This window comes from Clarias gariepinus, chromosome 16, assembly GCF_024256425.1.
Source record: "Clarias gariepinus isolate MV-2021 ecotype Netherlands chromosome 16, CGAR_prim_01v2, whole genome shotgun sequence".
In the NCBI taxonomy this organism is placed as follows: Eukaryota; Metazoa; Chordata; class Actinopteri; order Siluriformes; family Clariidae; genus Clarias; species Clarias gariepinus.
In genome coordinates this window covers 19395093-19410426 of record NC_071115.1, presented here as the reverse complement: position 1 = coordinate 19410426, position 15334 = coordinate 19395093, and the positions used below count along the sequence as shown (strand labels likewise).

The following is a 15334-nucleotide window of genomic DNA, read 5'->3' as shown; positions in this document are numbered from 1 at the left end:
CCTCAGTGTGCTTTGAGCCACATCTGCCAGGATCGTCATTCAAGAACGTACATCCTTCTTTAAAACATTTCAAATATTTAAATGTTTTACTGTGGCTAAGATGGTTATCTTGAAGTCTTTTGTAAATCTCAATCTATTTTATACTGTCATTCACAAGTCCCCTTTTGCCTTGAATGTCAATTATACATTGCTTTTATATAGCGCATGTTTACACTGATGCAGTTTGATGTGGAGAATCCCTCTGACTCACTAACTCACTGTCTATACCATTTTATCCTGTATTCAGAGTCAAGGGGGCCTGGAGCCTATCCCAGGAGACTTATGGCACGAGGCGGGGTACACTTTTGGACAGGGTGCCAATCCATCGCAGGGCACACACACTCATTGCACACTATGGGGAATTTGGGAACACCAGTTAGCATGTCTTTGGACTGTGGGAAATAACCAGAGTACCTGGAAAAAACCCACTACACCACCATGCATTTATGAGTCGTCTACATTTTACACTACATGACCCTGACCTGAATGGAAGACGAAAAGCTTTACAGTCTTAACGACAAAAGATGCACAACTTGGTTCAAAAATAATTTTAGGTTTTGGTGTGGTTGCGTATGGTAAAATAAACTTTGAATGGTATAGAATGCACAGGGGACCTTAACATGGAGATTCTAACCAATCATATGAGATGAAAATTATCCAAAGAATAAATCAATATTTAATTATAATGGTAATAAATATAATAGATAAAACATATAGCTTAGTAAGTATAGTGCAAATAAATAAATAAATAAATTTATTTATTTTTAGAGGCACATGTTACAAAATTAAATATGGTGATAGGTCTCATTTTAAATAAATTAAAGTTACTGTAGTGGATAAAGTTGACTGATGAACTAGTTGGTTATATTGTAACAAAATGCGTCCATTTGCTGTCTGATACATGGCTGCTTTTATTGAATTTTATATTGTTCTTCCTTATATCTGATTTATATTGCATGTGTGTATATGTATGTGATTTTGTATGTGTGTGTGTGTGTGTGTGTGTGCACTTTTCGAGGTCATCCTATTAACACTACTGGTAAAAAAGATCAAACCATTTTGACAAATGTAATCCCACGGCTTCCTGCACACACATACGCACACACACCTTTATTTATCTGCACCTCTTTAATGCCCATTGCTTGATCAAGGTTACCATGGAGACGCTTTGTTAAGGTTACCATGCCACAATGTGGCGCTAGACGTTTGGCTTTTGTCACTTTGTTTGTTTGATCATTGCGTTCTGATCATGTCTGTTTTACAGCAGCCTTAGCACTTCTGGGAATTATAGTCCCTGGCAACAAAGAAATTACAACATTGTCAGAACCTCTTAATCTGTTTTATATGCCGTTTAATTTGGCTTTGATTCATAGAACACAGAATTTGGTGGTTTTTATGATAATTTGATAAATACGTCTAGGTGTTTTGTTTATCCTGCCACTTTGGCCATTGTTTAATTGTAAACAGCTGTTTGGTTATTCCTTATTTATAAACATCAACTCATGAAACTGTGTTAATTTAAACAATTGCATAATACATTTTTTAATGTAAAGCTTTACGCTGCTTAAATCAGCTTTTTCCTAGAATGTAATCGCAGAATTAACTACAGTGGAACCTTGGATTACGAGCATAATTCATTCAGGAAGCATATTTCAAAACACTCATAAACCAAATTGAATTTTCCCATAATTTTCCCAAAATAATGGAAAGTTAATTAATTCATTTCACAGCCCAAAAAATAAATACATAAAAATTATTAACACAAAATATAAAGTAAAAATAAAACAAATTAACCTGCATGTTACACGCGCACCCAACTGAAACACTGTTTTATCGAGAGAGAAAAAATCTCTCTAATTGACACTCGATTGAGTGACACACTAACGGAATCACTGCTGTAAAGTAAAAATAAAACAAATTAACCTGCACTTTACCTTTGAAAAGAATCGCGGAAGAGCAGTGTTTCTGTGTAGAGCAGAGAGAGTGTGTGTATGTCTGTGACGGTGAAAGTAGAAGGGGTCTGTGTGTGTGTGTGTGTGTGTATGACGCGCATGCACACAAACACAAAGAGCAGACTGATAGGTAGAGAGGCTTGCTTTTGCTTTACACGCGCGCTGTACACACACGCATACCGACACAAAATAAAGTTTTACACACCCAAGTGGTCATGCTAATATGCTAATATGAATTAATAAACAATTTTTTTTTATATAAACAAAATCAAGTTAATGAAAAAACAGCACAATACATACAGTAGGTTAGCCAATTAAATGTGAAATGTTTTTTTGAAATAGTGTATAAGGGGCTGTTAATCAGCACTTAACACTTAACTATATGCAATATTATTTAAACCAGGGTGACTGGCATGCTTCTAAATCTAGATGGGATTTACAGTAGGATGAAGCAATATTTGCTTAACCAAGAATAAGCTATGAACAGAAGTAAGAGAAGTGCTGGACAAAAAGATAAATTCAAGTACACAACCATACACAGTAATGCAATAAAACACTCTGTGACCTAAAAAATATATAGTAAAAATTATATTACAAATTTAAATATTACACTAGAGAATTCTGTTAACTGACAGAATTTACAATAGAATTGATATTTAAGCTAGAAATTAAGTTACAAAATAAAACAGAATTAAAATAAAAACAAAAAGAATATAAACTATGAAGTGTATGATAGCAGCCGTATGGTTTGAAACAGAATATAAAATGACAAAATGTATGTCAACAGCAGCATTATGATAACTTGATATAAGCCATATGATCCTATTTCCTCATATATTATGCTGACAACAATTGGATTTTTTGGATTGGATGAATTTGAAATGGATTTAAAGGATTTTTTTTTTTTTGCTACAGTAGTTGTTGTGTATCAGTTTGCATAGAACATGCATACAAATAACCAAGACACCTATTTCAGTAGCTTTTTGGCATCCAAATTTAACAAATGTAAAGGACATACAAAGACATACACCAACATAAAAACAAGAAACAAATAGACTAAGATATTTCTACAATTGATGAAACTGAATCTGTCTTCCCATGCTTTGTTATACTCAGTTGGTGAAGCTAGAAACCTGATTCCCATGGACCCTAATGGCCTCTCGGACCCATACGTGAAGCTGAAGCTGATCCCGGACCCCAAGAATGAAACCAAACAAAAGACACGGACCATCCGCTCTTCTCTTAACCCCACATGGAATGAATCCTTCACCTTGTGAGTCTAATGTAGATATTTGAACGTTAGCACCCTGATGGGTAGAATGAAATGTCAATCATGGTACATTGTGTGTTTGTGTTTTTAGTAAGCTAAAGGCTACAGATAAAGACAGACGGCTGTCAATAGAGGTGTGGGACTGGGACAGAACCACCAGAAATGATTTCATGGGATCCATGTCGTTTGGAGTGTCAGAACTGTTCAAGGCACCACTGTGTGGCTGGTAAATTAGCTTTTCCTGAATTTTTATGTGAATAATCCTACTTGTATAACAAAAAAAATCTTTTTATCTTTTGTTTGTCTATGCAACCTTTTAGAAAACAATCATCAGTTATATATACTGTACATACAGTACACACACACATACACACACACACACATACAGTACCAGTCAAGTGTGCTTGGGTCATTGTCGTTTGTTAGAGAGCATGTCGCTCCGGTATTAAAGCCGAAGATAAAGATAAAGACAAAGGTGAAGATCAAGGCACTGCCAAGTCAATGAAAAGAGTCTGCATTCAAAAAAGAGAGAGCAGCATGCAACGTGATAAGCAATGTGTTTTATATCTAAAAGACAGAGATTTGACAGAGAAAAGACAGAGAATTGAAAAGAAAATAAGTTGAGACACAAAAGGGAGAATATAGAATTTATTTCAGTTTCTGAAGCTCCGTGCTGACTTTGTTCTCACATACAGCCATTTCACTGACTCTCTCTGAAGCCCTGAAGTTTTTACACAAATAAATGAATGAATGAATGATTAAGAGTGGTGGCACTATCTTTTACACATGACTGTATACACACACTCACTCACTATCTATACCGCTTTATCCTGTATTCAGGGTCGCGGGGACCTGCGGCCTATCCCAGGAGGCTTAGCGCACGAGGCGGGGTACACCCTGGACAGGGTGCCAATCCATCGCAGGGCACACACACCCATTCACACACTACAGGCAATTTGGGAACACTGATTAGCCTAACCTGCATATCTTTGGACTGTGGGAGGAAAACGGGGTACCCTGAGGAAACCCACCAAGTATGCGGAGAACATGCAAACTCCATGCACACAGAGACAGGAATCGAGCCCGGACCTTGGAGGTGCAAAGCGACAGTGCTAACCACTACACCACCGTGCCGCCACGCAAATACACATACACACACACACATGCACACACACACATACTGTATGTAAGCATTATAGAACACGTATCTGGACATACAAGAATAAAGGGAGATGATCAGACTGAGTGGAATGCTTTTGTATGCTTCTCCACCGTTTTTCATGGTCATAGTCATGGCCCAATGTGTTGTCCTCTTCAGTGGAGCACGAGACATTCTGGTGGAATTTTGGAAGTACAGACTTCATACTGGGGTAATTGGAATCTGTAGCAAAATTAAGAGCTGCTTTCGGGTGTGCAGACTGTACATAGTCTGGGGGAATATAAGGGTCTTCACTTAATCATATTCTAAATTAACAGAGCAATGACTTTAAGCCAAATCAATTCACCATGATTTGTTAACATAAATGATCAAACCTCCACCTTTGCTCTTGATCCACTGCCATTCCATGCCTCCATGGATCCGACTTGTTTGTCCAGCACATCCCACACACATTGAAATCTGGAGAATTTGGAGGCCAAGTCAGTGCCTTGAAGTTTTTTTCAAGTTTTTTCAAATAAATAATGAACATTTGTTGGAGTTTGGAAACACACATTATTCTGCTGAATGAAAGAGGTCTTGGGCATTAAGAGGAATACAACTGCCATGAATGGATGTAGCAATATTTACGCATTTACCTTGGGAGACAAGGTATAACAACAGAGAATTGTTCATCATTTCACTGCCTCTACCAACTTGCCTTCTTCCTATAGTGCATCCTGGTGACATCTTTTTCCCCGGTGATGTACAGGCACTCAGCAATACATTATTAATATTGGTTACTCAGTGGTAGGCCTCTCTCGCCTGCCATGTGTAAAGCTAGGGTTAGATTCCCAGCCACTGCTCAAACCCAGAAACTGGATGCAGGTCATGCTCAGTGCTGGCCTCAAGCCCGGCGAAAATATGAGGGTTGCTTAAGGAAGGGCTAGGCACTTGCTCATTGTTGTCATGGTCCGTTAAATTTGATTACAACATTAAACTGTACTTCACCGCTAAACCAAATAATTAGTAGTGCAGTCTAAATTAATGTTCCAATTGAGCTACATTAGCTATTTGAAAAAATTTCTTTGTCGTCATTCTTATAGTAAGCTCATTCAAATAAGAACAATGTTATTTTAATTGCATTTTGCCCCTAAAGAGAAGTTGCGTAAGATTTTTCACTTTTATTGGATTTAATCATCTGACGGAATTTTTAGGCTTTTAGTCTCCCATGGGCCTTGACTACGACTAGGTTGCCATGGCGACAGGAAGTGCAAAGAGAGGTTTAACTCTGCAAGTCATTATTAAAAGAAGAAAAAAAGGCAGGCCCTGCTTATCTCTAAGGCTTCTGTGAAAGATTGTTTATGAGCTAAAAGGTGACAACCTTGATGCCTTTCACCAAGATATACAAAAAAATAAAAAACTAATTTCCACTAATGTCCCTGTAATGTATCGAACCTCAGGCATAAAAGTGTCTGACTATTTCCTTAACACCATTTCTGTTAATCATCTTCTCTTCATTTTTATAATATAATCATTAGATTCTTTTCTACCCATCCTGCACTTATTACTACCTCATCTTCCCTTCAGGTTGACCTTTGGCTACATGTGCGCGTCCTGTATCTTTCAGCTGTGTCACTGGTAACCTTAATGTTGTGATGTTACACCTATTCCTGCACTGACATTTTGCCCTTTAATCAACATCATACTGTACCTGTTAACAACTCCAAAAATATTACCTGACTATTTTTGTCAGGGTGTCTATACCTCAGGGTTTAAACATATCAAAATGCAAAGAATATTGTCTGTTGTGCAGTTCCTGAGTGCTATGACAAAGCATTTTAAGCATCAGGTAATCGATGGCTTCGAGGGCACCGCACAACCTACGTGTTATTCGAGTGTGTTAAGACCTCGAAAAAGCAATCGCCACCAGGTTGCAGTCCATGTGTGACGAGTGCATGTGTTTGTGCATATTTGTGGGTGTGGTGTGTAAGTCTGTCTGTTAACATTAGTGATGGGCATGTGTGTGTTAATATGTGTGTGATGTGTGTGTGAGACATGTGACTTGTTAGTGTGTGTGGGTGTGGGTGTTTCTGCATGCGGGCATGTGAGACAGAGATGTGAGTGTGTATGTGTTAAAATGTGTGATGTGTGAAATACATGAGTATGAGTGTGTTTGTATATGTGAGTGTTGGGGTCTGTGCGAGTGAAAGAGTGTTAACATTGTTATATAAGTGTGTTTGTGTGTGCGTCTGTGTGTAAGATGTGTTTGTACGTGTAAGTGTTAACATTTGTGATGTGTACATGTGTTCAATAGGCCGCAGATGCTGAAAGAAAAGCATGACACTATGATGTTACTTAATGTGATGTCACTGAACTTAATGTTCTGAATATAATGTCACTCCAAGTAAGGCCACACAGAAAGTTATTAATAATTTTTAGGCGCAAAATTAGCACATTATAACAGCTGACCCGTTTGAGATATCAAAAATCCCTTCACAATTTTGCATCCTCAATGTCTTTAGATCACATCGGTCTAGGAGGAGTATATCAAAATCCATCAGGTACATTTTTGAGAACGACCCAATATAACCAGCTTCCTGGTGAGTTGAGCCCAGTACGAAAGTTGTTAAGCTCAATGAGCTCTAAATGTCTACCGAGTTTCGTGTGTCTACCTTAAAGTGTGTATGAGCTATCCAGCAAAATCTCGTCTGGGGGCTCCAGGCCACGCGACAATCAGGCATCCTAATGGCAGTAGATTTCAACCTGTCTGCCAATTTACATGAGTTTTTGAGCATGTTAAGACCCCCAAAAAGTCCGAAAGGGTGGGGAAAAAAATCCTTAGGAAAACAAGATGGTCCTGCGCACCCTATAGTGCTTGGGCCCTAATTATGTAACATCAGTCTTAAAGAGCAATAATGCACCAGAGCAATTGTGTTGCTAGTTGTTAGCATGTGTGTTTTTAGCATGTCTACAAGATAACTGTGTAAAACCTGTTTCCTCATCCTCATCTCCAGTGACCTTAAGTCATGCCTTACCCAGTTGGTTAAGTGGCACACCAGGTACAACAAAACTTTGGACATACTGTACTATATTCAAACATCAACCATGTCCATCTGCCTCCAGAATACACAACTACAGTATAGTGAAGAAACAACCACCACTAACGAGCAGGACTGTTTTTAAACCACATGCTACAACTCTCATGGGAACGATATTGACAGTCTAATCCATGGCTTGACATATTATATTAACTTAGTTGTGGTGAACACTGTTCTGTCCAGAAAGGTATGATGTTTTCCCAAAACCACTCAATAGGTGACCCCTGAACTCGAACCTCTGGCGAAAGTGAGCAAATAAGGGGGCAAAGAGAATCTTGGTGTCCAGAGAGTCAGCTTAAATGTAAAATAAAATTGGACAGGGACAGCAGAGGAAGCTGGAAGAGCAGATAAACATTCCAATATGTGTGGAGAGGACTGAGGTGATCTCAGGCCTGGAAATAGTGGGGGGAAGAGAGCAAGGGAATGTAGACCAGCACTGGGCGAATTAATTGAATTTAACCCTTTTTTTTTAGCAGATTTGATCCTAACTCTACTCAACCAGTCACATGCCCCCTCTTCAAACCACTCCAAGCCAAAACTATCACTCGCCTTGATATCTTCACATTTTATTCCCATCCATTTAGTTTTATTTATATAGCGCTTTTAACATAGTTATTGTCACAAAGCAGCTTTATAGAAAAAAAAAATCCAGATGTTCCTTCACCCCACTCGCACTCTACACTTCACCACCTCCCCTAGTCTTCCACCTCGGTGTGGGATGATTACAAGTAGGTAAGCCACGGGGCCAGATGGAATCAGCCCCAGACTGCTCTGGCACTCCGTAGACCAGCTTTGTGGGGCGGTTATGCACATGTTTAATCTGAGTTTCAGACTGGAGAAAGTTCCAGTATTGTGGAAAACATCACAGTACCAAAAGCTGTGCATTCCAGTCAACTGAACCACTTCAGAATTACCTGATGCATATAAAGAGGATAATCCTCAGCCACCTCCGTTCCCTGGTGATTACCGTGCTGGATCCGCTGCAGTTTGCCTTCCGTCCAAGAATTGGTATGGATGACACTATCTGTTACACCAAGGAGAGAAGCAGTCGGAGGGGCGTGTTATCTGAAATCTGTAAATCTCCTGATTTACGGCACTCAGACAGCTCTCTATCCCCTGGTTGTAAGACTAAGTCAAAACAAGCTGGCAAAATTAACACTTTAAGATTCCCAGTGCAAGGAGGGGCAAGGAGCGCCTCTGAAGAGAAGCCTTCACAGGGAGGTTCTTTGGAGTGTGGAGAACATTACATCATAACATTTTAAGACAGTTCTGGCCTTTAATATCTTTTACACAGTGTTTTGCTGAGGAGGAGGCAGCACAGGGAGAGACAGTAAGACACTGTATAAACTGGTTAAGAGAGCCAGATCTGTCATGGTCTGCTCGCTGGACTCTGGAGGAGTTGGCTCAGAGGAGGATGTTGACTAAGCTGACATCAATCATGGGCAATACTGTACCTCCTATCCCTTGTGGAGGCCCTTAGCAGCTCCTTATGCAGATTGTTACAACCACAGTAACATAATACCTCAGGTCTTTCATTCTGAATATAGAAGATGTGTGTATGTGCATATGTGTGATGTATATATACTCATATGCAGGTATCTGTGCAATATTATAATTTCGCTTTTATATTATCTTTTATTTTTTAATATATATTGATGTTTTTTGTGTGTTTAATCTTGGCTCTACTCTGTAATTAATTTTATTTACATATTATTTCTGCCTGCCCTTTTATACCTCTCTCCATAAGCTGCTGTAATGGGCTGAATTTCCCCATCGTGGGATAAATAAAGTTTATCCAAAGTCCACTGAACCACCACTCTGGCATTAAAAGCAAGCATTCTGGACCTAAAACTATGATTTAACAAGAATATTCTCATACTAGAGATAATTCCTGTCTGAAATTATAAAATGTGGGTATATTTCCAAAATTGAGGTCAGGGATCAATACAGCCCAAATGTCCCATTAATATAGACAGTGTTGAAATTGCTCGAAATCTAGTCCTTATATTGAATTTGTTCTTTTTATTTCAGTCCTTTGAGACAATTTATTTTTAAGCACAAAAGAAGTAAGAAAGCATTTAAAAGAACACAAGAAACAACAGGATACTCAGCATACGGTAATAAAGTAAATTGAAATAAACAACCAAATAAATAAAGAAATACCCCAAAAACAAAGCACTCGCTTAATGTCTAACTAATGTAGCTTGGATATATATTAAGAAAATGGCAAAGATTAAGGACAGTGATAAGCCACAGAGAAGCGATGTGTCTTGATGAAAGATTTTAATAGGTTAAAAGTTGAAACAATCTTATACTGAGGTCAACAGTCAGGTAGAGCTACTGATACATCACTTCTTCAATACACTTTAAACAATGTTGATGCTGTTAGTACCTTTCATCAGATTGAAACCAGCTCTAAACTTTCTTATAGAGTCAATATAGAGATACTGTATAATCACACCCACATCCGTGCAAACAAGACTCTTTGAGTTGATTTAGTCCATCCATAATTGTATGGTTCTGCTGTTTATCTACATTACAAAGCATTGACGCTACAGGCTTTAATACACCATCGTATAAAGTCCTTATCTGTGTTAATGACCTGGCACAGGTTTAACAGCCCTACTCTAAGAGAACACTTTAGCCTGATAATGTGCTCTTATGAAGGGCTAAGTCAAGTGTGTGTGTGCTTGAGGGGTTTGTGCACCAGGTTTGTGTGTGTATGAGTATAAATGTACAGCATGTTCTATGATCATATGCGTGCATGAGAGAGCATGAGAGTTTTTAAAATATAAAAAAAGAGTTCACAGTTACCCTAAAGATGAGTGCAATACCAGGTACAAATGTTACAGTTTTACTGTCTTCAGTGACAGAAAAAAAATCTGTTTTTATTATGGATCACTCCCTGATGTTAAGTGATATTTATAACAAAAGCATTTGCAATAGCGAAACTAATTTCTAGTTTAGTCTAACTAAGTCTGACCTGCTGATATCAATGATAGCCAATGAACTATAATTGACAGCATAAAATACGTCTGTAATTTTTTTGCTGCTTACCTCCAGGGTCTGGGTTAATTTCATAGCCAGGTTTAATTCCCTTTTCTGTGAGCATGAAGTTTGCATGTTCTCCCTGTGCTTGGTGGGCTTCCTCCTGGGTACTTTGCTTCCTCCCACGGTCCAAAGACATGCAGATTAGGCTGATTAGCATTTCCAAATTGTATGTAGAGTGTAAATGAGCATATGAGTATGTGTACTGTATATGTGTGTGTGCCTTGCGCTGGATTGGCACCCTGTCCAGGGTGTACCCTTCCTTGTGCCCTAAGTCTCCTGGGATAGGCTTCAGGCCCCCACGACATTGCAGACAGGATAAAGATGTATAGACGATGATGATGATAATGATGATGATGATGATGTAGCTTATGTAATAAAACAAGGACTATGAAATAACCTCAACAAGTTTACAGAACTGTCTTCAGGTTACATCAGAAGGCCTGGAGCTTATCCCAGGGGAATCGGGGCATGAGAAGGGATAAACTCTGGACAACCATGCACACAATCACACACTCACTCATACACTACCGGCAATTTAAAAATGCCAGTTCGACTAATCTGCATGTCTTTGGATTGTTTAAAGAGTTAAATTTCAACTGCAAATAAATAAGCTTTGTTCAGTGTAAAGCAGGGTTCATATACTTTTTAATGAACGTGATATAGATATTTTGATATTAGAAGATTTTCATTCTGATTTTAATTCATGGATTGTTGCGGGCATAAAGTCTCTAAACTGATACAAACTGATACGTCTAAAATTTTAAATGTCTGTTTAATTTTTGGCAGTATGTAAGTTAAATGTTAATATTTTAGTGTTAGACACATACTCTAAAAAAATATCTTAGCTATCTGCACTTGTTAAAAGTGTAACCCTTTGTTACATACAGGCGTGCACTTGCAGACATTCATACAGTACATATTTGCTCGCATACAAATATAACCAACACTCAAGCCATCAGCAATAATAAACCATTAAATATTAATTCTTTTTTGATTGATGTATTTTAACTGGGGCAGGAAGAAAGGGGAGATGATTGGCTAGTGGGAGAGCACGGCCAACCTGCTTCCTAGTCTCCTGCCTGTAGATGACTGTGTTTGGATTTGAACAGAAATCTCCTGATGATGGTTTTTTATTTTTCTGCTTTGCCACTCAGGAGCTCATGCATAATTCACACAGAATCAGAATAGATATAACAGATTATATCTAATCGCCAGATCACCGGTCATGGCCAAACTAAAATCCGGCCAATTCGATCTGTGAATCTTTACTTAGATGTAGTTTTTATTCTGTGGTACTATTTATGAAGTATGGGCATTTATAATGAGTTTAGGGTGTTTAGAAGATCTTGTGCATTGGTCAACACCTAAAGAAGATCGAATCATAACTAATGTGTTTATTGTAATTAATTACTAGATACTTAAGAATGTAATTTATTGTATGGCATGGTGTCAGAGTGTTTAGAAATGTGGCATAGCACCTCTAGTATTAAGGGGTTTAATAACTGCCATTCGCAAATTGCCCATAGTGTGTTTGCATGTGTGTGTGTGTGTGTGTGTTTGTGTGTGTGTGTGTCCTGCAATGGAAGGAAATTGAATGGAATTCTCCTGGGATTGGCTCCAGGCCCTCGTGACCCTGTACAGGATAAAATGGTATAGAAGATGAATAATTGAAAAAAATGAATGTAATCATATTTTTTGTGCACATCATATGCCATATTTATATTGCAACCACAATATGAAGCAGTATAATTGCAGTTATGCAAAGCATATCTTACACCTGTTTTGACAGTAAATATTAAAGGTATGTTGTAATTATGCACAGGCCATTGTCTTGCATAATAGAAAGACACTGAGCCACATGGTATTATGAATAATAAATTGACTATAGTACTTATTGGCCACAGCATGGTAAGTATAAAAGAAATCAAGAGATAATACTAGTAAGTCTTATTGTATACACATAGTTGACGGTAAATAAGACAGTAAAATAAAACCCCACTTCTCACTCTTTCTCTCTGTTTGTTCACAGGTACAAGATGCTGAACCAAGAGGAAGGTGAATACTACAATGTGCCGATTCCAGAAGTGGATGACATTAACTTGGAACTCAGGCAGAAGTTTGAGGTGAGAGAAGCCGTGTACCAAATAAACTAAAAAAAACAAAAAAAACATTTTTGTTGCATTGGTCTTTTTTACAGTTCTGGCCAGAACACAGCATTTCATGGGTTTTTGCTTGTTTCGAAAAGATTTTTTTTCACATTTGAATGGGAACTATACAACAGAAGTTATCTAATTACTGTATAAGTTAGAAGTTATCTAGTTAATTAGAGCAATTAGAAGATATCCAATCTAAAAAGATTGGACTGCATAATTGTAATGTTTCAAGAACTAAATAAAATTATCGGTGGGGATGCATGTTTTTTATTTTTTGCCTAATTGGTAGCCGTGTCCAATTCCCTCTCCATCAGTAGTGCTCTTCCCCATTAAGGCTACTATTACCAGTCAGGGAGGGCCGAAGACTATCACGTATTTTCTCTGACCCACGTGACGCCACCCAACCACCAACTTTTAGAGCTGCTCACTTATACGTTCAGAGCAGCGTAACATGCTTGGAGGGCGGCGCTATCTGCTCCTTCTGCTTGTGCGAGCTCACAGATGCCGTGATTGCCATAGAGCCGCGATTGATGTGAGAGCGGAAGTAACTCCCATCCCACCCCTCAAAGAGAGCTCGGCCAATCAGCTCTCTTCAAGCCTCTGGCTGAAAAAATCAGATAAAATCCCATAAAATGCTACATATTGGTGTTGTGCATTTATTGGCATTTTATCCCTTTAGTTCTTATGGTATGCTACAAATGTACTGGACAGAGAATGCTACAGTATAGGATAGAATTATTGTTTTGCTGAAATATTGCTTGGAAGAATAAACAGCATTAATTGGGTCATAAATGCAATTTGAGAATGAAGATAAAAGATAAAATAAAAAAAATATATAAAATCTAAACAACAAAGAGCAGATTTTGCAAACCTGCCGAAGATCACCTACAATCCAACCAGTAAGACACATTGACGTTCCATGATTTTTTTTAGCATAGCATACAGTACCTCCCCCAAGTGGTAGAGATGTCTCATTCAGGTTCAACAGTTTTCAATAAGGTATTATAACCTAAAATGTGCTCTTGCTAAAATTTTGATCAGCAAGTTAAAGTGTTAAACTTCCCATCAGTTGTAGTCTGCATCAGTTGTAAGTTGATTTAAAAAAAAAAATGTATTAGCTAAAGTATTATTGAATACTATTTAACATATTACAGTAGTTTATTGCAAGTATTTGTTGAGTTGTTACTTGTAAAATTGTCGAATAGTTAAAAAAATTAACCTAAATTAACCTTAAATTAACAGTAGCTTTTCTACCAGTCCCAAGCTTTACCAAGTTTTCGTCCAAGTGCCAAGTTTGCATAACATGAAAAAACATAAACTGTCTAAATTGCTGTTTATTTACTTGTTTGTTTGGTAGTTTAGTTTATTATTTCCTTGTTAGATTATTTTGGAATAATCTGTTTTCCTGCGGATGCAAAATTATTTATCTATTCCCTAGATCACCATACAGTAGCAGTTATAGTTTTGGCGAGGTTGTTAATGCAGGCATTGTTAGAGTTAAGAGCTGTGGTACCTGAGAAGTCACTGCACATGTTTACACAGCACATGCTGCTGGCATTAGGCAGGTATGGTGGAAAGGTTTGTTACAACATGAGTTTCTGAAATCAGGCACGGCTCAAAGAACAAACAGACAGCATAAGATCTGTTATTATAGGTCATAAACAATTTCGGTTATTACGGAATAAGGACCTTGGGACTTGGGACTGCTTCAGTATATACACATGTATGTGTATGTATATATATACCTCCGGAGGGAGCGAGAAGCAACAGAAGATTTAGGCGCATGCCACAATACACACACACACACACACACACGCACAAGTATATATATATGTTGCTTCTCGCTCCCTCCGGAGGTCACTAGATAGGCAGCCTCCCCTTGGGGCCGTGGGAGTGGGCAGTGGCTGGTGATTAATCCTCGATAATAGATCTCGGTCTTCTCTCCACACTATAAAACACAGCTGGAAGTGTAGCTTGGGGTCTGTTGGGCTTTTGCCCTGCTGGCATGCGGGCATACAAAGGCTGGTGAACGATGGTGGCCGGCAGAGTGGGCACGTTTGGGCAACAGCTCCTGCATGCTTCCTTTAGTGGCAATTCTCATGACTGGGCGAACCAGCTCCTCTTAGCTTAGTGGCAGGCCAGACATTACTCAACTGGGTGGCCTTCCTGACTGAGACGAAAAGTTTCTGTCGTGGAACACAGTGGCCATTACTTCTTCAGCGGCAGGGTCACGAAATCCGGCTTTGTTTGCGAGTTCACATGGCGCGCGAGTATGGGCAGCAGCTCCTGCGAGCTTCTTTGACTGGCACGTCTCATGATTGGCTGCACCGATGAGGGCTGAGAGAAGCTGGTTTGTCCAATCATGAGAAGTGCCAGTCAATTAAGCTCATAGGAGCTGCTGCCCACGCAGGCTCACACTGCCCGCTGCCATTGTTCACCAGCCTGTGCCCACATGCCACATGTGCGTCATACCCGTTACAATACATGCACACAGTATATACAATATACAGCAGAATTTAAAAAATGCACAAAACATGTTAGGCAAAGCATTTTAACCAAACTACTAGATTAGACTATAATTAATTTAGTTCTTTTTCTGTTCTTGGTTACACCAGTGTTTGATAAAGTGCTTT

The 15334-nt window shown here is 38.7% G+C and overlaps 1 protein-coding gene across 2 annotated transcripts in view; it reads left to right on the top strand.

Annotated features, from left to right (window-relative positions):
- prkcab (protein kinase C, alpha, b) overlaps positions 1–15334 on the top strand; it is a 158865-nt gene that overhangs the window by 119976 nt on the left and 23555 nt on the right. For both annotated transcript variants that reach the window (XM_053514582.1, XM_053514581.1), the window contains exons 6-8: positions 3108–3264; positions 3353–3487; positions 12578–12671. In XM_053514582.1, coding sequence (XP_053370557.1) covers positions 3108–3264; positions 3353–3487; positions 12578–12671 — 386 coding nt within the window. The remainder of the gene's footprint in view (positions 1–3107; positions 3265–3352; positions 3488–12577; positions 12672–15334) is intronic.